Below are 22,968 nucleotides of genomic sequence, written 5' to 3' on the forward strand. Positions count from 1 at the left end.
ATCCATAAAGGACGGAAATTATCATCCGTCCCCAGATTTTAACATCACATTGTGACAGAATGTTAATGTGTACAGTGTTTACATGATTTTAATGACTATGAATTGTGTTTGATTCAAATTGCATTCACTTCATCTAATATGTTAATGTAATAACTAATATCTAATAACACACAAACTATAATTCTAACACTAAACATTATTACACATACTATAACTTCCATGACTAGGGATGCACTTCTGGCTTGAATCCCTAACAAATACTATGTAGTACATGTCAATAGAAAAGTAGTCACAGTTCAGATTTGACTAATGTCCTTCTTTAAAATTGATCTTAAAGTGGAATAACTAGGACACTTCCTTTTTGCAACAAGTGGAACTTTTTCAGTATCTACTTCCCTTCACTGACCGCACAGTCTGTCTGCATGTGCTGCCCATATGTGCCACCTCACAGTCCCGTCTCGTATTGGCTGTGTCGTCGTTGCCACAGTCAGCCACTATTTTTTTTATTAAAACAAGAACATTTTTAATGTTTTGAAAAATACTTTTGACATTTTCAACTATATGTGAGTGTCAAACTATACAAGATATACAATGCTTTTCCATGCTATATTATGTAACCATGCTTCACTATACACAATATACTATGAGGACAGGTAAGGACATGTACTATGGCAATAACTGATACCTTCCTGTAAATGTATTTGTTTGTGGTTGGTGATTAATCATTTATGAAGACGGGTCTAGCCGTCTTTCCCCTAACCGATCATCAGCGTGGAAAAAGCCACGACCGAAAGCTGCTTTAAAAGGTGTGGAGAAATTCATGCCTTTATGTGCATTCAAACTCTGCTTTGCTCATCTGGACAGCGTGAGCCGGTCTTGGAATTTGTGTTAAGTTGATGAGGTGTTTTTTGTCCTCTGGTTTCTGTTGTTTCATAAATTTTTGTTGAATATGAATATGCTCTTTTTGGTGGATGATGATTTGACACAGGAAAAAGAGTATTGAAAGATTAAGGAGATATTGCTGCCTGTCTCTCACATTCTGTCTTTTATTCTCTTTTTATATTTGGCTTCTCTTGACTCCCATCCATGATTTTTATTTTCCGGTAAATTTCCAACAAAAGCAAATGAGCGCAAACGTGGGCTTCAGCAATGAGACTGGGGTGTTTTTAATGTCAGTAAATAACAAAGCCGTCCTTTGGCTACACCCCATTTTATCCCGAGTGTCACAGGGGAGGGAGCCAAGGCCAGCTGACGTTGGGCGAGAGGCGGGGCACCTTGGACAGGTCACCTTCTGATCACCGGGCTGAAACAAAGTGACAGGCAACCATTCACGCTCACATTCGCACCTCCCACCCCGGTCTGAATTATTAGTTCCGACAGGAGCCAATGCCAAAGTAAATCAGGGTAAGACGCTTCAACCACCCCCCCCCCCCTCCCCCATCCCTGCTCAAAATTATCCAGCCTCTCCTTACGGACGTACTAATGTACACCCACCCGAGAAACACCTCAACCATCGCAGTCAAACAGGAGCCAATGAAATGATAGGCATTAGATTTTAGCAGCAACACCCATTCCACGTCACTGGCTTGCCCCTCCTCTCCTCCTCTGTGTGTGCTTTGTACGAGTGTGTGTGTGTGTGTGAGATGTGTCCTGGTGCATCTACGTGTCTGCCTGACAGGATAAATCCAGCTTCTCTCTCATTCCCTCTCTCTTTCTCTCCAGCCCTCTCACACACACACACACACACACACACACACACAGGTGCTGCTGTCCGGCAACCCTCTCTCTCACATTCGTATAGCACAATCACATCGCAGAATCATAGTTGATCCACTTTTCTGGTGCTAAGGAACTTGACATTTTGCCTTCATGGAGGATTACCACAAACCTGACCAGCAGACAGTGCAGGCGCTGAGGAACATCGCCAACCGCCTCCGAATCAACTCCATCAAGGCGACGACTGCAGCAGGCAGCGGGTGAGGTGTCTCTACCGACTCTCAGACAAGAACTTTAATACTGTGAATGCATTGATAAACACGATGCAAGGGGAATATTTATTTGTACCATGCACATATTTAACATTTACATCTGGTAAACTACATGCATGCATGTACAGATGCACACACAGACTTCAAGGGCCAAAGGAACAGCATGTCCTGCCTTTGTTCTCCCGTTTAGTCTACTGGCAGAATCATTTCGACATGCATACACGTTGTTTGATAAGTTAAGCTCTTAATCCCTAATTAAATAAATGAAATAATAAATATCTACAATAAATACCATTTTTAAATTTAGGGAAATATATAGTTTATGACATATATAATACATTGCATAAAAATACATCAGTTTATTCTTTCTAGCAAAAAGTAGGTATTTAGACATTTTCCTCACATTTAAAGTAAATAACCGGGTTTTCTTCTGATGATCACATTTTCATATTCTGGAGAAGGGATTTGATCATATTTGGTTTACTCACTTTGATTGTGAAAAAAAATATTGTCTCTGATATCTGACCTCAGAGTGGTAAAACGCCCACTTGCAGAAGAGCACAATGGAAGAACAAATGCAATGGTGGATGTATTGTATGTTGAAAAGGGTTTTGGAAGTGTAATTGAAATGTTGTATATAATGTCCACTTATAGCTATTTTAAATAATGTTGCCAATGTAAGTCACATTACAATTACAGAAGAAATGCTAGAGATCAGGAGAATACGGTTATGATTCTAGGGCCCAAATCCCCATTCAACAGTTCTGCATTTGCTTTGTTCCCATCCTGTGTTGAATGGGAACAAAGAGAAACCTAACCTAAAATTAAGCTAAAATATTCTGCAAATGATTAATGGCAGCTTTGAAATGCCAAATAACGCCTGCCTGTGTTTTTTTTGCACATTATTGAGTGAAATACTCAAATACCTTCAATTGTGGGAAAGCCCAATAACCAGCCATTGCTATAATTGCACCAAAAATACTTTTGAGTACAAGCACTGGATGCAGCACTGTTGGAGGGCTAAATCAAATTGCTCAAAGTAGTTATTGTCCATAAAACCCAGCGATATTCAAATTGTATTTCTATTACATCCAGTTCCCCATCTAATCTGTTGAGTGCATTTAAGTGAAGGCACTCAATAAGCTGCCATCTACCCCCCTGAGTGCAAGTTTATGTACTTATGTCTTTCTCTGTGGCACAGACACCCCACATCATGCTGCAGTGTGGCAGAAATCATGTCTGTGCTGTACTTCCACACCATGAAGTACCGCCCTGAAGACCCGAGGAACTTCAACAGTGACCGCTTCATCCTGTCCAAGGTGAGGGCAGGGTGGGGTTAAAATTCAGAAATCCAACTTTTCCTGAGTAACATCAGTGACTAGTGATTGTTTTTTCTTCCACAGGGCCACGCTGCTCCGGCCCTGTACTCCATGTGGGTTGAAACAGGTTTCCTGAAGGAGAACGAGCTGCTCAGCTTGTGCCAGGTTGACTCTGCGCTGGAGGGCCACCCGAACCCCGTAAGCTGTGACATCCTGTAGCACACCTTGTGAATCATGTCAGGCAGAAACACACAGCGTTCCAGCTCACTTGTATTGTGTGTGTGAGTGTCTGTGTGTATTTGTGTATTTCAGAAGCAGCAAATTGTGGACGTAGCCACTGGCTCCTTGGGGCAGGGCCTCGGTGTGGCCTGTGGAATGGCTTACACTGGGAAATACTTTGACAAGTCCAGGTAATCCTCCATACATTGGACACATACAAATGTTTATTTGCAGTTTAGATTTTCTGCGTGCATTTAAAAATCCTTTGCCATCTATGGACACACTCTGACTCAACAATGTGCAGTATGAATTTACAAATTGTTCATATACATCGTAGGGCCCTATTGTGCTTCTCTCAAGTGTTAAGTGATTGGGATTTTCCAGATTCTGTGTGGGTGTGCTGCAGCTACATGCTCTGCTCTCACAATTCTTCTGCTCTAATAATCACAGGCCCAGCGGTCACATCTCGCTTACTTTTACTACCCATGCTGATTTTATCTCAGATTCAAATTCAGCCATAGTGCTTTCAACCATACATTTTTTTGTATTTTTATTATTTATTATCAATAATGGTACAATGTTCCTAAATGATTCTTCCTTTTACTGGTAGTAAAAAGTATATAATCATATTTGACACATGAAATGCTATGTCTATGTTAATAATTAGCCGGAAAAAACACGTACATAAAATAAGATGATGATTTGTCCCATTTAAAGACTACGACATTGGTGTGGAAGACGTGTTTCAGAGGCAGGTGTGAAACTTGGCAGTCACACCTTCAGGCTTCTCCGGAAGCCTTTTTTCATGTCACAGCTGATTACCATCCCCAAAAATAATTGGAGGATATGTAGTCAGACAGGAAAAATGACAGAACATGTTTTTGTGAGCTTTGCACCCTACCCTTATCTGATGCACTCACACACACATTTACACAAACACAAAGACACACACTAATCACATAGTTTCACCCTGTTTTCCAAACCAGTTATCGTGTTTACTGCCTGCTGGGGGATGGCGAGATGTCAGAGGGTGCGGTCTGGGAGGCCATGTCGTTCGCCTCTTACTACCAGCTTGACAACCTGGTGGCCATCATGGACATCAACCGCCTGGGCCAAAGTGACCCTGCGCCCCTGCAGCATCATGTGGAGAAATATCAGAAACGCTGTGAAGCTTTCGGGTAACAATGCATTAGAGGCTGCTTGTGTCAATGTACTCAAAGTGCTGTTTAGGAAGATTATCTTGACACAACGTAAAGTAAAATTTCTAGCCAGTTAGTTGTGTGTATTGTGTGTCCTATGATTTTACACAAGCAAATGTGTCTTAATGCATAGCTTTGATTTTGTGTGTGTGTGTGTGTGTGTGTGTGTGTGTGTGTGTGTGTGTGTGTGTGTGTTTGTGTGCAGCTGGCAAGCCATCATTGTGGATGGACACAGTGTGGAGGAGCTTTGCAAGGCTCTGAGTCAACCACGTCATCAGCCCACCGCCATTATCGCTAAAACCATCAAGGGCAAAGGCATTCCAGGTAGCCGCCTGTCACGGTCCTCTCCTCATCTGCAAATGAACTGCTCTCACTACAGTGTGTATCGGCTAACAAGCTCAAATACGTCACCCTTTTTGATTCCAGCTGCAGAGGATAAGCTTGGGTGGCACGCCAAAACGCTGCCCAAAGACATGGCAGAGATGGTCATGAAGGATCTGCAGAGCCGCATCATGAACAGCAGCAAGCACCTGTACCCTCCCGCTCCCGTGGAGGACTCCCCCCCAGTCAGCCTGAGGAACATCAGGATGCCGAGCGCCCCCAGCTACAAGACTGGTGAAAAGGTCTGTCTGCCCGCTCTATGCTCGCACGATGTCCACAGAAAGCACAGGGGCAAATAGTGAAAGGACTTGTACAGATGAGCAGTCCAACTTTGTTAATTATTGATCTGTGTTTACTGCATGGCCTCTCTGTCTTTACAGATTGCCACACGGAAGGCATATGGGATGGCGTTGGCTAAATTGGGGCGCTACAATGAACGTGTTATCGCCCTTGATGGAGACACTAACAACCTCACCTACTCAGAGATCTTTAAGAACGAGCATCCCAACCGCTTCGTGGAGTGCTACATCGCTCAGCAGAACATGGTATGTTCCCTCGTTTCACAAATGTTTTTTGAGACATTTATATTTACCAACAAAGATATATATATATATATATATATATATATATATATATTATCTGTGAATGTTTGGGGGGCACTCTCGTTTTTTTTAAAGCTGATTAAAAAATAAAAGACTTTCATGTGGAGATTTTGTTGGTTAAATTGCTCGTTCTCAGCTGTTTGGATAAACAAACTTACACCTCACAGCTGTCCGTCTGAAGATTGACAGCTGGGAAGATGACTTGTCTGTCCATTATGACAGTAATTTATCTTGTTACGGCCATTGTCGCTGCTGCTCACTGCCCCCCCATCTTCGGCCTCTGTCAATATTTTATCAGAGTTTAGATTAATAATTTGGAGAGAGGCGCTCTGACATTAATTCCCGTTGCTGTTATGGCTCCAGCAGCAGCCAACTCCAATGTAGGTCATGCGTGTGTATGATGATAAGCAGGCATGACAAGTGTAGTCACAAATAAAATATTAATCAGTGCAGAGGGGGGGGACCATCTGGCAGAATGCATGAGAAAAGTCAAACGTTGAATGGCCAAAGGTCCGTGGCTAATGGAAATATAGTGGATACCAATTACCTAGTAGTACATATTATACTTTTGGCTCTATAAAACCTAAAACAGATAATTATGAATGTATCCGTTTCTTTGTTTGGATGAAACATCTGCTAGTTTAAATTAGGCTTTAAGGAAGTTATTTATGTGTCTATGAGAATTGATCTAACATAACAATTTAATGGATGCTTAGTTGTTGCTTCTGCAAAAGCATGGAAAGATGTTGGGGTTTGGTGAGAGTTTTAGAAGCCGGACAAAGGAAATTATTCGGAGGAGGAGGTATGCACACAAATTCCTCACAGATGGGACGATAAGCTTTGGAGCTTTAAAAAAAAAAACTCGTTGACTTTCGACTTATCGGGATTTTTTGTTCAAAGGCGCTTTCAAATACTGTTTGTGCCACAGATATTTGGACCTCTCTCTCTCTTGGTGATCAGGCCAGTGTGACTGCTGGAGGGTCACAGCCCTTATGATGTTAAAATGTAGGTACTACGAATGAAAAAAAAAATGTGTTCCTTTCCCAGGTCAGCGTGGCGGTGGGTTGCGCTGCCCGTGAGAGGAACGTTGTGTTTGCAAGCACTCTTGCTTCCTTTTTCACCCGCGCCTACGACCAGCTCCGCATGGCGGCCATCTCGGACAGCAACATCAATCTGTGTGGCTCCCACTGCGGCCTGTCCACTGGTTAGTAACCAGCTGCCGACGAGCCGAGGCCCACCACGTCCCCTCTCACACACCTTTATTTCCCTCACACTGAAGCCAGACACTTTAAAACACCCCTTTTATGTGATCCCTTTCAAAGTCTCCCTAAAGGGGATACGTGTATAAAGTGCTTTTTGTTCAATCCTTTCTCACTTTTCCTTGCTGTATTCACCCCCCTTTGCCCTTACAGCTAGTTTTCAATCCTTCCCTTTTCTCCCTTCCTGTCTGCCCTGGAAGCTGTCATCAGAGGTGTCCCTCTTTTAGTGCAGGTACTCTGCATGCAAAGTCTGGCTTTATGTCTGTGGTTCGGCATGCATCAGCTCACCTGACCTGCCAATCGCTTTTGGGACTTTATGAAAAGGTCGGATGTACGAAATCGACTAAATGTGTGTTTTACAGGAGAAGAAGGTCCCTCTCTGATGGGTCTAGAGGACGTGGCTATGTTCAGGGCACTTCCCACTGCCACCATTTTCTACCCCTGTGACGGCGTGTCTACAGAGAAGGCCGTGGAACTGGCTGCTTCCACAAAGGTTTGTGAAACCTAAACACAGTGTTTTTGTTTCTCTGCTTTATCTGTGGCACATTATTTCAGTAGCAAAACAGCCTATTTGCTGTCAAAATATCCCACTGGTGATTGTCTATTTTTCCCCTCAAAAAAGGGAGTTTGCTACATCCGAACCAGCCGCCAAGACTGCTCCATCATCTATAACAGCAATGAGGACTTCCACGTCGGACAGGCTAAGGTGAGACAGTCTTTGGCTGTTATAAGGTGGTCGTCTGGCGCAGGGGTAGAGCGGGTGCGCTGGGAACCACAAGGTTGGTGGTTCAAGTGCCGGCTGCTCCATGTCCCATGTCGAAGTGTCCGTGAGCAAGACACCTAACCCCTAATTGCTCCCCGGGCATGTAAAAAGCCATGGGTTAAAAATGTAATGTACGTTGCTTTGGATAAAAGCGTCAGCTAAGTGGCCCGTAATGTAATAGTAAGGGAGTGTAGAGAAAATAAGAACACAGGGAAATATTGCTGTAAACTGAACACAGGCAGTACTGTCAACCCTGTAAGCTGAAGATTGCACCTTTCTCATTACCAGGTGGTGTACCAGAGCAAAGAGGACCAGGTGACCATTGTGGCAGCTGGAGTGACTTTGCATGAAGCCCTGGCTGCAGCTGAACACTTAAAGAAAGGTACAGTGCAACAAATACTCCTTCTGAAACATAAGCTTTCGACTAAATCACATTTGACATATCCAATACTGTAAGACCATATGTGATAATTCACGGTTTATTACTTTTTCAATTACATTACGTTTGAGATTTGCTGAAATAAAACCTATTTGAAATGCTCGGTCTTAGAATCTGCATAGCTGTCGTTCTGAACTTAATTGTGAAAGCAAGCTTGCATGGATTTCGGTCTTTGTCAATGATTTTGCAACAGCACTGGAACCAAAACTAAAACTATGAAAGTTACATTTGTGATGTAAACTGCCACTGTGATATCTCAAACAACACATGCATTGTGTTTGTATTAATCGCTAGTTTCCGGCTTAAATCGAGCATTAACACTTAAATCGAGCATTAAATCGACATCAATCACTACTTGAATCGCATGTTTCAGCTGCCCCAAAGCCATTTTCATTATCACGCTACCAACTTGCCTCAACTGAATGAACTGAATTTTCAGAGAGGATCTCCGTCAGGGTCATTGACCCATTCACAATCAAACCACTGGATGTCAAAACTATCATCGACCACACGCGTGCCACCAGGGGACGGATCCTCACTGTGGAGGACCACTACTATGAAGGTAGGCCATGAAAGATGCTCATTGCTGTTGAGCTTCTGCATGTTGTGTGACCACAACTGACCTAACAGCAACAAGCCTCTCAGCATAATGCAGCGGGGGGTCGCCGTCATTGGCCCAAATCCTCGGCTGTGTTGAGGTGGCATGTTTTCATTGGTTCAGCAACAGAGACGCAATGTGGTGGCATTTGCTTATTGGCTGGGGGGGCTGGCTGACTGTTCTGTGCTCGCATTGCAGGCAAGGTATTGCTATTGTGGGGCATTTTGTAAGTGCGAGAGCAAGAGGGGCAGAGTGCTGTCAGATTTCCTTAGCCGAGCATGTGCCCATGGGGCTCTGTGTGACCTAGATAACGCAGACAGCCATGCCCCACGTGCCCGTTAAGAGAGGGGACGGGTGATTGCACGGACTTGACTAGACAAAGGATTTTTGGCCATCGGTCTGATGTTTGGAATCTCTTTCATTTCACATCTGGACCGGATAGAGTTAAAGTGGTGGAGGACATGTTTAGATTTAGCTTTTTTTGTAATGATTTCTGGTCCCTCTCCATGTATGTGACCACATGATGCTTCTACACAGCCACGACTTTGGCGTTCAATTGAACCCCAAGAGCCTTTGAAACAATCGGGCGTCCACCAATTTGTTTTCCCTCCTTCCATCTCTCATGGGATTCATTATTGTTCCACAGGTGGACTTGGGGAGGCCGTGTCCTCAGCAATGGTCAATGAGTCCGGCTTCAATTTGCACCGCCTGGCTGTGTCCCACGTCCCCCGCAGTGGCAAACCACATGAGCTGCTCAAGATCTACGGCATCGACCGCGATTCCATCACGCAGGCCGTCCGCAAGATGCTCAGCAGCTCCACCAACGCCAAGTAACTTCATCGCTGCCCCACCCACCTTTTTCATTACACCCCTGCAGATAAACACGTCAAGTATGTTTTTGATTGACATGACACCCAGCTCTGCACACTCCTTCACTGTGAATGCCCCCGAGTGTGTCGTGAAGTAATGTGATTTTGTGCTGTACACTAGTAGTTCCACATTTACCTCGCTTTCACGCATCCGTCACATCCCACACTCATGAACGGAGACAAACCAATGTCCTCGCCCCTAAACTCAATGTCATGAACCAGTTCAGTCATCGAAATGTGGCCATAACGGACTTTGTTGTTAGTGGATGTTCAACCTATGAAACAAAACATTGTTACGTGTTCAACATTTGTACTGTGTGATGCTCTCATGTGTTTTTTAATGCTCGTTGATTAATTCAACTCAAAAGGGTTTTATATTGTTCTGATGTAGCTCTTGGGTGGGGCTTAGTTTTAAAGTAGTTTATCGTGACAACAGTGTCAGAAATAAGATTACTGAGTCGTTGTTTTTAGAAAGTAGAGGAGAAAAGAAAAAATCAAACAAATGTAGGTAGGTCATAAACATCAGTCACTCCAAGCATCATTTAAACCCTGTGGTCTCAAACGTTGTTTCAGTTCTATTCAGCACTGTGTTTTTCTGTTATGATATTGATGTTTCCATCAACCCGCACACTTCAGTGTTCATTTATACTTGCAGTACAAGTGGCCCATAAAATCAATGTGATGATGCATTATGTTGTCAATGATTTCATAAAAGGCCTTTCAAGTGCTGGTGGAGCGCGTGGCTTGCTGTGACTGACGCTAAGTTGACCCAAGACCAAACACTTTGTTACTTGAAATTTTGTATGTACACCGACGTTCATGTAATAAAGCCCTCTGCGTTTGACTTTGAGCAATCGCAATGTTTTTTTTCTTTTTTGCCTAGAACAGTTTATCTGTGTGTGCAGTTCAAAGCAGTACACACACACAAGAATCTGCAATTAACGTTTTAATTCAAACCCTGTCTAAATAAGTGATTCAAAACCAGGATGAATGACAACACACAGTAGTATAGACAATTCTGCATCAATCTGTATCCCTGGTTTTATAATTTAATAATTTATTTACCCCACGTACCTGGGATAGTTTGATACATTTGATCTGAGATATTGTGTCTTTGGAGATGTGGTTGACTCTCTGGTAGAATTCAGCATCAGAAGTTGTGTTCATCAAATACAACTCTTCTTTTTTACCTTGTAGAAAACCAGATGTACATTCTGTGGTTGTAACCTTCTTCTACCAACTGCGGCGCTGTCTCTTTCTCAGCTTCCTGCACAAATGATCATGCAAATATCAAAATTTCAAAGAAATTTTAAGACACAGAATTTGACGGTTGATACAAAGGCTGTCAGTTGGGACAATGTGCAAAATTACAACCTGTTTTTTAGTAAGCCCACCTACCCGAGAGAGCTGTATTTCCGTTTGGCTCCTCTAAGAGCAAACACTATTATTCCACATCCATAAGACAGTGTGTACACTGGAATAAAGCACAACATTTAACCACGGAGGTAGAACTCTCCAAAAGCATGTGCATACCTGCTGTAAAGTATGTGACTTTACCATGATAAGAGTTGAGGTTCAGGATGGCCACAAAAAGTGCAAAACAAAATCCCCAGTAGACATCTAAAGAGAGTTACAAGATAACGTTTTAATAAAGAACAGGTACGTTTCCGTATTTATGCATGATGCTTGTAATGATGGCAATTGCTAGCGATACTTTTATTGGTAGATATGAACTATAACCCTCTCAATCAGCTGCACATCATTTATGAACTAATAGATAAAGAAATTGCTAGCACACATCATAACTGAATCAACTAGTGCGTGTACCTCTTCTGACATAGGGAGGACCTTTGCACCTTCTAGTGTGGGCTGGCAGATCTAACAGGAAACATATGAAATGAACATTTGTGTTTCCATTGTTGTTCAACCATACACATATGATTAGGTAATCACCCAAGATAATGTTTAGCATTTCAAAAGAAACATCTTCTGTTAAAAAGTAACTATTATGGTTATAAAACAAAGTGCAGCTTACCAGATATTATCCCCAAAATCTCGAACACGATGGTGAAAAACACACCAAGAACTGATGGAACAACGAGTCCTGCAAGAGAGAAATCGTTCTTCTTAAACCATTACAAAGTAAATTGTATAAACTTTAACTTTAAATTTACCTCCTCACAACAAATGAACAATGTTTGTTGATTAATAAAATCATGGGAATGTATATTTATTTCGCATTTAGTTGAGTTATACTGTATGTCTCACCATAAAATGGTCGGTAGAGTGCCGTTCCACATCCCAAACCAAAGCAGATTGAATAAAAATGATAATATTTGTCTGAAATGTTCAGAAGGAATAGATTAAATTACGAAATATGTTCTAAATAAAGGATGATTTGTTTTGTTTTGTGCCACCATTATAATGTACGTACAGTGTCTGTAAAAGTCCTTCCGTATTCCTGTAAAATAAACATTAGGATTATCTGTTGTAGAGACCGATCAACACAAATAGCTTAATAGATAAACACAAAGTAGAATATTGCGAGGGACAGAAAGACCGAGAGAAGACTGAAAAATACAGAAATAAAGTGACATAAAAAAATAATGTCTACTGTATACTGTGCAGTGAGAAAATGGATTAACATTACCACAAGTGAAATACCATGTCATGGTATACACACCCTGCATGTTCAGCTCCAGGTAAATACTAAATACTGGCAGGTGTAACTACAACGGCATAAGTAAACTCCAACGCAACGCGTTGGAGTTTCCGTCCGACGGGTTTCACTCTGTGAAACCCGTCGGACGGAAAGTCCCAGAAAAGAAATGTTTTGCTTTCACATTCACATGGTTAAATACAGCTATGGTTAAATATGGTTAATACGGATAAGCTTCAATATTACAATGTGTCGTGGCCGCATGATTATGGTCAAGTTATTAATTTAATGGAAGAGATTGACACACAGATAAAAAATCTATACCATTTTTGGTGAACACAGATAAGAAAATGATTTTAATAACTTTTGTATAATATTATGTATATGGATATGATAAGAAATACCCTAAAGCTTTATCTTGGTAGTGTCGCTGCAATCTGCTGTTTAAAACCGTCTTTCCCTGCAAATAATCCAGTTGATAAGAAACTTTTTATCTACTTAGATGAAAATAATGTTTTGTTTGATCCCTCTTGGGTTTAGTTGCAATTTTACCATAACATATCTAGATGGCAGTGCTGCATTATAATCTGTAGTAGTTACTGAATCCACGTCCCAGTCCACGCAATGCATTCTGGTACTTGAAGTAAACACGGCAGCTGCAACGCGTCGTCTTTGCGATACTGACGCCACGCATACAACTACATTTCCCTCCACTCCCTCGCCGTTTTGAACGCCGCACAGAAGTAGCTTTTTCCAATCGCTGACCTCAACGGAAGTTCCCTCTGTCAGATTCACGAATAACCCGAAGAGGAACTCCTCGAAAATGACCAAAGTGTCCTTCAGGTCGAGCATCGTTGAACCGTGGGGCGGGAAAAGGCAAACGGTACTTAAAGCTATTTAGGTCCCAACAATGCGGCTCAAACAAAGCCCGCAGTGATTTTATTTGTGTGTGTGCGGTCTCGGTGGTCGCGTGCGCTGCCCTCGCTAGCCGAAGGGCTGGATCCCGTCACGGCTCGCACCAAAGATGTCCGCGGAGGAGCAGGGGTTCGCCGAAGCGGTCCTGGTGACCGAGGCCGGGCCGCAGTGGCTTCGGGTCGAGGTCGAGCGTCTCACCCGGGAGCTCCGCGAGACGACCGCCGAGAAGATCCAGGCGGCGGAGTACGGGCTCGCGGTGCTCGACGAGAAGCAGCAGCTCAAGCAGCGGTTCGATGAGTTGGAGACTGAGCACGAGACGGTCCGGCAGGAGCTGGATCAGCTGAAGGAGGTAAACCCGGTGCGCCTTCTTAAGATGAGCAGCGGGGGGGTCGTTAACCCGACGTTTTGTTTGTACCGGGACGTGAACGGTCCGCGTCAGTCGGAGCCGCACCGGGTGTGATCAGAACCATTGTTCCTCGTGTCAGCTGGGCCTGGCTCGCTGCGCGAGAGAACTTCGTAACAACTTATGAGAGTCCGTGAGAGAGACCCGACCGGCTGAAAGCTTTCTCTGATTGTTGCATGAAGTCATAATGACGGGTGCATTGTCACGGTTCTGTAGGTAGTCGGCCGCTTGATGTTTCCTTGGCGCTGACAGATCCAATAGAAGTTATTTTTAGCCGCATGCCCGTGCTTGCTCTTGGTATGCGAGGTTGGGGCCTTGAAATTAGACGTCTGCAGCTGCAACAGATTCCGATGCCTGTGTGTCCAGCCTGCTGGTAGTTGTAAACCCAATAAACTAACAAGAAGGGTCAGGCTCTTGAGGCATGCTGCTTATCTTCCAATGGCTAATCTATACATTTATTGGAGCTGATCAATCATTTTTATTTCTGGTATCTAATATGAAAACACAGCTGACGCTCACTCATTGTGACACGTTAGTTCTTCCTCGTAAGAACTAACGAACTATTGCAGAATGTACATTCTAGATATCCAGATAGAGATCATTGGCAAGTCAGAGATTACATTTTCCCCAGGAAGAATTCTGTTGTGGATATCTAAATTGTTGATAGGAAAAAAGTCATTGCGGATATCGGAAATGCCCTAATACGAGGAACGGATCGATAGGAAAATAGGAAGACACTTTTTAAATAGGCCTTAAATTCCGATTTAAGAAGTACAATCAGTTATAAATGTATTAGAATAATACTTTTACTACTGAGGATTGTATTGTAGTTATCTGTAATTACAATTGTTACCAGTGAGAACACAAATTTTAACTAGGAGAAATGGAGACTTACATCCAGGAGTCATTAAAAACAATGGATGCCTTAAGGCTGTAGTTTCTACATGCATGTTTGCGATTTATGTGTCTGAAGGGGAATCTGGAGAAAGTTGATATCCATTAGTGGTATTTTCATAACTGCCCTCGTCTGATCACATTTATTTATTCATTATGTTCGTTGGAAAGACATTCTAACCCCAAACTATAAAAAGTAACAGCATCTGGTTTTCTCCTCACTAGCTACAACCTTTGTGCGTTTGTCACTGAAGCAGTCAGAAGAGACTTTGGTTTTCCTCTTTCATCGTTGCCCTCAAATCCGTCTGCCTGAGACTTCTTTTTAACCAACTCAAAAAAAAGAAATATTTGCTACCAGGATCCTAAGACTTAACAAATTAGGAGAAGTCTGGGTTTTCCCTCCTGCTCCATTTCGTCAGTCTTGCAGCCAGTTTATTGACCTTCAGAGGATCTGCATCCTAAGGCGTTTGCACATTCGCCTCAACACGCCACAGTCGTGGTCTCCACTTGTTTTTCACTGTATCTCCGATGCTTGCCTCTTAATATTTTTGTGTGTTCGAATATTTAAATGCGTGTTGTTTAGCTGGTTGCCAGAAAGCCACAAATGCTTAATGTTGTGTAAAAATGACAGCATCAGCAGTGAACATGATATGCTGAGACTGAAGCTGTTAATAATAAACATGTCTGTTTAATCACAAGCATTACCACATATTCCTGCAGTATGTCCAATTTCCATTGTGTCTTTTTGATACTCTTTGGTCTTTTAAACGTCTCAAAATGAGGAACTTCTTGTTCTTGTTACAATGTCCCGCAGTCCAAGGTCATGTGCTTCCGTTGCTTGTATTCTTATTTTTTTAAACTAAATTTAAACCCTTAAATATAATCCGTTCGATGTGACAAAGGAAATCCACGACTCATATTGAAGACGCTGCAAACAGGGGATGTTTGAGGGGAAGTGACTCATTTTTACAGCACTATTTTCTGTTCCTTAATGAAACCTCCAGACTTGCTTGTGTCCCCTTTCTGTGCGAGTTTGAATAAGTTCTTCTCAGTTGTGATTTTCCCCGCCTGTTGCGTTATTCACAGGACAGACCGAGTCCAGTCAACGTGACTCAGTGTCGTTTTCATTGTCTTGGTATCTCATGATTGGGAAAGCTGCTCCTCTCTTTAGTAGAGAAAGTCTCTTTAGACTTTATTAGAGTCTCGGTGAACGAATCACCCGTCAGCATCCGCGTGTCTTTATTTCAACTGACCGCTGCCTGTCACACGTTTCCTCTTGTTTGAGGGATAAATAGGTTTGGTTTGAAGCTGCTGGGTTTCCGGGCTTTCTAGCACACGTTGAGTCACTAGTTTGGCTTTCAGTGCCTGTTGGCAAACCTTTTACTCAAATGGGAATCTGGCATTAACTGGTCATCCTATTCAAACTATTGCTATCGAACTATCCCGCCTGTCAGATTTCTACGTTGGACAAAATAAAACAAAAAAAATCCAGAATGTGTATTGGACCAGAGCAGTCTTCACCCGTAATCTGTTTTTGTGCTCTGTTAGTGTAAGATGACCCTCATGACATAAGACCAAATGGCGCAGTGGGGTAACGCAGCACTTTCAAGTGCTTGGTCTTCAGAAATAAATTCTGTTAATAGCAGGCTCTTCGTATTCTGGATTAAACATTTTGGGGAATATAACCTTCTTCTATCGCTACAGTCTTGGTTGTTCTTGCCATACTTGTGATTCCGCGCGCGCTTCCTAAAACGATTACGCCCCTGCTAAATGATGTTCATTCCTCGTCCGTGTCCCCCAGGCCTTTGGACAGGCGTACTCAGCCCACAGGAAGGTGGCAGCCGACGGGGAGAGCCGGGAAGAGTGCCTGATGCTGGAGTCCGCCAGTAAGGAGGCTCTCTTCCAGCAGAAGGTCCTGGAGTTGCAGAATGAGCTCAGACAGGCCAAAGCCTCCCTGACGGGCATCCAGGCCGAGAATGACCGCCTGTCCTCCATCGCCCTGGAGATGAGAGAGGTGCTTGTTCAATTGATTCGTTGATTTACAAAATACACTTTTTATCAATAAAAACTTGATCTACCTTTTTTTTTTTTTTTTATAGCTCTTTTTATGTTGTAAAAATATATATTATTTTTTTTGAGTACTGCTACAATCTGGATAGTTTATCCCTCACTTTAAATAAAGGCTAGTATCAAAGTACGTCTTGTCTTTGAAATACTATCGTATAATGTAGATACATTTATACAGTATAAAAGAAAAGGTTGGTAGGTTAAGACTGACGACCACGAGTTGATCGGGTGACTTGAGAGAGTTGAAGTTTGTGCTTCTGATGGGGGAGGGTCAGCTGGCGGGATTGAATCCCCGCAGTAAAGATGATGTAATGGTCCAGAGTGAGTGACACAAAGAACGTCCTCTGCCAGGGCTCCCTGTAGCACGGGCTGGCAAGTGGACCATGTCCTCCTTCCGTCATCACATTTATCTGCCAAAGCTTTGCCCCCTGCGGTATGTGGAACATGCCGACGCGCTGACTCCTCATTTCACTTGACCAGACGGTTGAAGGTTGTAGTTTGCAGTGAGATTTTAGGTTAATGTGTATTTTCGGTTCTCCTGCATTCCCTTACGGCATGTCGTGTTTCCCCTGTACTCCGTGGTACAGGCGTCCGAGCTGGCGGAGCTGCAGCGGGGGCAGCTGCGTGACGACATGAGGGAGTACAAGGTGCGAGAAGCTCGTCTGCTGCAGGACTACAGCGAGCTGGAGGACGAGAACATCTCTCTTCAGAAACAAGTGTCCGTGCTGCGACAGAACCAGGTGAGGAGGAGGAGTTGGAGCATAAAACTCATTTGGTCTCTCCTCAAACTACACAAATTATTGTAGTTATTTTTCTACAATAAACACACCTGTCATTGGGACCCTTTTGATGTTTTGTTACAATGTGAAATTGTAACTAAACAATTTTATGTTTTTTTTTTTAATGCTAATATTCACACAAAGCTTCCACACTGGACACAATTCATGCGATCCTATGAAATCTTAAGCTTTTTAGCAAAGTGTATTGGTACAATTATTAGCAATTGAATTTATGTTTCCTACCATCTGCTAAGGTGGAATTTGAAGGTCTGAAGCATGAGATCCGCCGCCTGGAGGAGGACTCTCAGTGCCTCCACAGTCAGCAGGAGGAAGCCGTGCGCCTGAGAGAAATCGCAGAGCGACAGCTGACGGAGGCCCTAGAAACGATCAAAACGGAGCGTGAGCAGAAAGCCGCCCTTCGCAAGGAGCTCTCCCACTACATGACCATCGGCAGCTCCGTGTACAGCGGCTCCTACAGCATCTCCATCGACAACCTGAAACTCCACGACGACTCCTCCTCCATCACGGAGGCCGACAACGACGATCTCATCAGAGGCTTCGAAAACGGCTTGGCCAAGATGGGTGAAGGTGACGGAGACAACCGAACTGCCGCGAACAAGAGAGGAGATGCTTTCAAGCCGGCTCCGAGCCTGGTGGACGACCTGCTGAGTGAGCTCAACATCTCCGAGATCCAGAAGCTTAAACAGCAGCTTTCGCAGGTATGGAATCCATGAACTGCTCCAGCTCGATTAGGTGTTTCTCTGTATATTTATTGTGAGGGTTTGTCTGAATCGATTTGTCTAAGCTGTAATTTATTGGTAATCGGGTCCTGGGTTAAACATTCTATTATATAATACAACAACCTCTCAATTTATGACAGAAGTAAAACATTTGTACAGCAGAAACTGTTAAACTTCAATGCATTGCCTCAAATGTTCTTTTTCCTTTTTTAACACTATCAGAATAGACAAGCTAACTAAGTCCTCGATATCCGTTCTAATACACAATTTCAGAAACTAGGTTTTATTCACTATTTGTAAAGAGAGCTAAAAATAGTGATTAAGTGACTACGGGTCTGGTAAAGTTCTTTAATTTAGCCGTTGTCAAAACGCAAAACATTATTTCTCGGTTCAACTTGTCGGTGCACAAGATTACAGTAGAGCTCAGATCTTTAACTCTCCCTGCATCAGAATAGACGGACTGAGAGTTCTTTTGTGTTCCCGTTAGGTGGAGCGGGAGAAATCCGCCCTGATCAACAGCCTGCAGGAGAACCAGAAGCACCTGGACCAGGCCTACGGGACCGTGTCTGAGCAGAAGGAAACGGTCAACCGGCTAACTGAGAACCTCACTGCAATGAGGAAACTTCAGGCCAGTAAGGAGCGCCAGTCCGCCCTCGACAGTGAAAAGGACAGGGACAGCCACGATGACGGCGACTACTACGAGCTGGACATCAATGGACCCGAGATCCTGCAGTGTAAATACACGGTGGCCGTATCCGAGGCTGGCGAGTTGAGGCAGGAGTTGAAGACCCTGAGGTCCCAGTACGAGGAGTGTCGAACCCAGTACGAGGGGGAGCGAGCGCGGCTGGATACCGACATCCAGGAGCTGCGGTCCAAGTTGTCTTCCCTGGAGAAGATTAGCCAAGCAGACAAAGCGGAGGTGGCTCGCCTGGAGAAGGAGCTCCGCCTGGTCAGCGAGTCGGCGGGAGAATCGCTCGGCAGCCTCAATGTGGCACAGGATGAGCTCATAGCTTTCAGTGAGGAGCTGGCCAATCTCTACAACCACGTGTGTATGTGCAACAATGAGACCCCCAACCGCGTCATGCTCGACTACTACAAGGAAGGAAAGGCCACAGCGAGAAAGGGACACGAAGGCAAGGAGCACCAGTCGTCCATCCTTCTCACTAATGGGCTGATCACTGAGACTGAATCTGGAAGTTCCTTCCTTGTGTCGGTCCAAGAGCAACGGCCAGAACCCATGAACGTCTATAACCTCGTAGCCATCATCAGGGACCAGATCCGCCACCTGCAGCAGGCGGTGGACCGCACCACGGAGCTGTCGCGTCAGAGACTTGCTAATCTGGAAATGGGCACGGTGTCGGACAAGGACAAAGAGGCTTGCGTCGGAGAGATCCTCAAATTGAAGTCCCTACTAAGCACCAAAAGGGAACAGATCGCCACTCTCCGAGCTGTGCTGAAGGCCAACAAACAGGTCAGAGGACCGATCTGTGTGTGTGTGTGTGTGTGTGTGTGTGTGTGTGTGTGTGTGTGTGTGTGAGGAAGGATGTTCATTGTTTCTCCAACTGAGTCGAACAGAAAACGAGTCTAGTCTTGAGCTAAAAATAACCGCTGGGCTTGGACTTGACAGAAGTGCACGAAATGACTGGATGAATAATGAATGAATGGTTATATAACATCTTATTCCTTTTAGACGGCTGAGGTTGCTCTGACCAACCTGAAAAGTAAGTATGACAGCGAGAAGGGGATGGTGACTGAGACCATAATGAAGCTCCGCAATGAACTCAAAGCTCTGAAAGAGGACGCTGCAACATTCTCCTCTCTTCGAGCCATGTTCGCCACAAGGTGAGATTACACAAAATCACTGGTTTACATTCCTGACAAACATGATATTAACTATCCTGCTGGCCAAGTCACGTGGGGCTCACATCGCACTGCATCACAACTATTGTGAAACCGGAAACCTTAAAAGAGCAATGATGCATCTTTATGTCCTGCTAAATCTGACACTTCTCGTCAGATTTCCCTAAAGAAAATTAAAATTGGAACTATTTCACGGCAGTGTGTAGGTTTGTAAGAGACGCAAAGCATTGTGGGAATTTTCTGATGTAATGGACCTCTTCCTCCCATCTGGGAAATGCTGTCTGGGAAATGGAGAAAAACAGATGACCATAGCAGCAGATCCAGGCACATTGCTCCACCTGCTGGACATAAACAGTAACTTCCTTTTGCGCCTCTTTTACTCTTCTCTCCACATCTCCTCTCTCTCCCTCAGGTGCGATGAGTATGTGACCCAGCTGGACGACATGCAGAGGCAGCTGGTGGCCGCTGAGGACGAGAAGAAGACCTTGAATTCTCTGTTGCGTATGGCCATCCAGCAGAAACTGGCCTTAACGCAGCGGCTGGAGGACTTGGAGTTTGAACACGAGCAGGAGCGCCGCAACAGTGCCAAGGGCAAGACAAAGGCCAAGGGAGCCTCTTCCAGCCACCATGTGAGTGCGAACTTGTTGTACAAACTAAGCTTCAGCAGAGGCACCGGGTTCACATTCCAAGCTCTATTTGGGCTTTTGAAACTTTTATATCTATATTTTAAGATATTTATTTCTCTCAGGCTTTGCTCTTATTTTCTAACACTGAGGGCTCCGTTTTAATTATGCTGCTAAAACATGATATGACAGACTGGAATTATTACTATTTAATCAGTTTGAACTGTTAACAATTCATGGGTTTGTTTACGATGTTCTCGATGTTCTGAACATGTGAAGTATTTTTTTCACGAGTGATATTTATATAATTATTTTGCGTATAGTTTAAGAATGTATAGTTATTTTTGGAAATTGTTTGAATTCTTGTTTGAGTTATGATGATGCTGTGTAAAGCGCTTTGTAATGTGAAAACTGTTGTTATTCTATTTGCGATCTACTTTCTTTCAAAACAAAACAATTGTATTTATTTATTTGGATGACAAAACAATCTGAATCAAAAAGATTGTCAGCATTGAAGTCTATTTGAGTGAGCATTGACATGACCTTGGTGCACGTTACCTGTGCGATCAGTGACTCGTTGAAGCCTGCATGCATTACACGCCGTATCTTCTCCTTCCTTCTTCCATCTCCGTTTCCTAATTGCCACCATGATGATCTTCATTTCTGTATTTAAGAGCAAATTGAAATTTCAACTATCAATCACCAATCAATCTAATGTGATTTTATCTTTCCATTTGCAGTAAATCTATCATGCCAAGTGTCCTTAAGGAGGTTCGTCAGAGTGTCTGACAGTGTCCATTCATCTGGTTCCTTCACACTCTAATCCTGGTCCAAAGCATGTTGATAACACAAGAACACATTCAACAGTTTGTTGTCTGGGGGCCTTGTTTTAGAGTGCCAAAACAAGTATGTAAAACCATGTCAGACGCGCAGAAAGAAAGACTCATCGCATCAGCTGCCAACCGCAGTCCTCCACAAATCCACCAACAATATGCACCACTACTATTTTTGAACCACCGCAAGAATCAAGACGTGTGTTTTACTAACTGCCGATTGCTTGTGTAACCCGACTGTGCACTTTTGGTTTCTCACTCACTCTTAGGTGATTCCTCGTTGTTTTTAAAAACCGTACTAATTGTTTCAAGTATAATATCATGTTTTTTACCGGATGTGCATGTTTTTTCACCAGTTTCTTTATGATATAATTTTCAATAGATTTATCCATATTTATTTTATATAGTATGCAGTTATTCTCGTGAAACCAGAAATCTGTCTTACTGGTTGAAACCCTGGAGGAAAAAAAAAAGAGATTAATACACTTTTCCTTTTTGGCCTTAAACGTATGGGTGCCTTTCTATCAGCCCATAAAGACTTTCAAAGTTGTCGATATTATTGATAACCATTAAGAAAAATGATTCAATGTTTTATTTCCACTTTATGACCCTGCTAATATGGAGTTCACTTTTTGGATGTTATGTATGATTGTCATGACTTAGGAAGAGTATAAATGCAAATGCTTATTTAAAGATTTTTAAGTTAAGGTCAGTTAATAGTATTCATAAACTTTATTTACCAAGCAGTGTTTTTAATGTCATTGGTTTAATACAATATTTTGTAAACCTTTTGAGTCCTTAAATCTGCAAACAAGGCAGCAGTACCATTTTGTGTTACAAGTGCAATTTGCAAACATGCTCGTAGAGGACAACTAAATGTTTATGCTATGTAAAGAATATTGTACATTTTGTTCACATTGTTGCTCATATACTTGGTCCTATTTGTTTGTTTTTACATTAACTGCAAATGTATTTATTTGACACGGTTCCGACTACAGGATATCCTCATCCTTTTCATTTTGTACGGGACATAAGATGTGGTGATAATGGAGACCAGACTGAACTTGTGGTAAAACACTAGCATATCCATGGCTCTGGGATACTGTCTATAACAGTGATGGTTGGAGAAAAAATAAATCTAACTTTTACAATATTGTGATTATTGTTCTTCATGAATCAAACATTAGGTAACTATCATTTCCACAACATAAATATATATATTTTTAAGTGCTATATACTTTCACTGACAAGAACTATTTACTATTGTCTGTACTTTGGGTATGTTCTCAGCAGTAGTAGCTAAATTAAGCATACATTAATGGGCAAGTAAATAATATAGATAGGAAATACAATCGATATAGGCCCTACAATTTAATGTTAAAAATTATTGTAAACGTACAAATTGACAGATCAAACACTGTTGTACACTTTCGTTAAACACATTTTGGGTATATCAAATGTAGCTTTTCACATTAAAACGCATTGCAATAAAAGAATATGAATGATTTGCTAAAAGTCACAGTACAGTTAGAAAAGAATGTCAAGCGTTTTTCTAAATC

The 22,968-nt window shown here is 42.9% G+C and overlaps 3 protein-coding genes across 8 annotated transcripts; 2 read left to right on the forward strand and 1 right to left on the reverse strand.

Moving 5' to 3' along the window:
• The first annotated feature begins 1,594 nt into the window (after positions 1-1,594).
• On the forward strand, positions 1,595-10,486 carry LOC120835810 (transketolase). Its single transcript, XM_040205066.2, has 14 exons — positions 1,595-1,976; positions 3,190-3,307; positions 3,392-3,505; positions 3,620-3,717; positions 4,513-4,704; positions 4,931-5,049; positions 5,152-5,348; positions 5,487-5,651; positions 6,756-6,912; positions 7,330-7,460; positions 7,590-7,673; positions 8,019-8,112; positions 8,609-8,731; positions 9,414-10,486. The coding sequence occupies exons 1-14, from the start codon at positions 1,870-1,872 to the stop codon at positions 9,599-9,601; spliced, it is 1,887 nt and encodes a 628-aa protein (XP_040061000.1). The 5' UTR covers positions 1,595-1,869; the 3' UTR covers positions 9,602-10,486.
• Positions 10,487-10,569: 83 nt separating this feature from the next.
• Positions 10,570-12,417, reverse strand: LOC144388917 (uncharacterized). Of its 6 annotated transcripts, none has more exons than XM_078091938.1 (8): positions 12,320-12,398; positions 12,071-12,097; positions 11,905-11,976; positions 11,672-11,740; positions 11,464-11,514; positions 11,194-11,256; positions 11,035-11,110; positions 10,570-10,903 (listed from the first exon to the last, which is right to left on the reverse strand). In XM_078091938.1, exons 1-8 carry the CDS (start codon positions 12,324-12,326, stop codon positions 10,870-10,872), a joined length of 399 nt encoding a protein of 132 aa, XP_077948064.1. In that variant the 5' UTR covers positions 12,327-12,398; the 3' UTR covers positions 10,570-10,869. The 6 variants fall into 6 exon arrangements, with proteins under 6 accessions (XP_077948064.1, XP_077948065.1, XP_077948060.1 ...); XM_078091936.1 differs by having other exon boundaries at positions 10,725-10,903; positions 12,287-12,415; XM_078091939.1 differs by lacking the exon at positions 11,035-11,110 and having other exon boundaries at positions 11,170-11,256; positions 12,287-12,417.
• A 592-nt stretch (positions 12,418-13,009) lies between these two features.
• bicd2b (BICD cargo adaptor 2b) lies at positions 13,010-22,562 on the forward strand. Its single transcript, XM_040205061.2, has 8 exons — positions 13,010-13,559; positions 16,309-16,521; positions 17,162-17,314; positions 17,608-18,072; positions 18,581-19,564; positions 19,784-19,935; positions 20,366-20,582; positions 21,317-22,562. The coding sequence occupies exons 1-8, from the start codon at positions 13,320-13,322 to the stop codon at positions 21,317-21,319; spliced, it is 2,427 nt and encodes an 808-aa protein (XP_040060995.1). The 5' UTR covers positions 13,010-13,319; the 3' UTR covers positions 21,320-22,562.
• The last annotated feature ends 406 nt before the right edge of the window (positions 22,563-22,968 follow it).

Source organism: Gasterosteus aculeatus, chromosome 17 (genome assembly GCF_964276395.1).
Source record: "Gasterosteus aculeatus chromosome 17, fGasAcu3.hap1.1, whole genome shotgun sequence".
NCBI classification, from domain to species: domain Eukaryota; kingdom Metazoa; phylum Chordata; class Actinopteri; order Perciformes; family Gasterosteidae; genus Gasterosteus; species Gasterosteus aculeatus.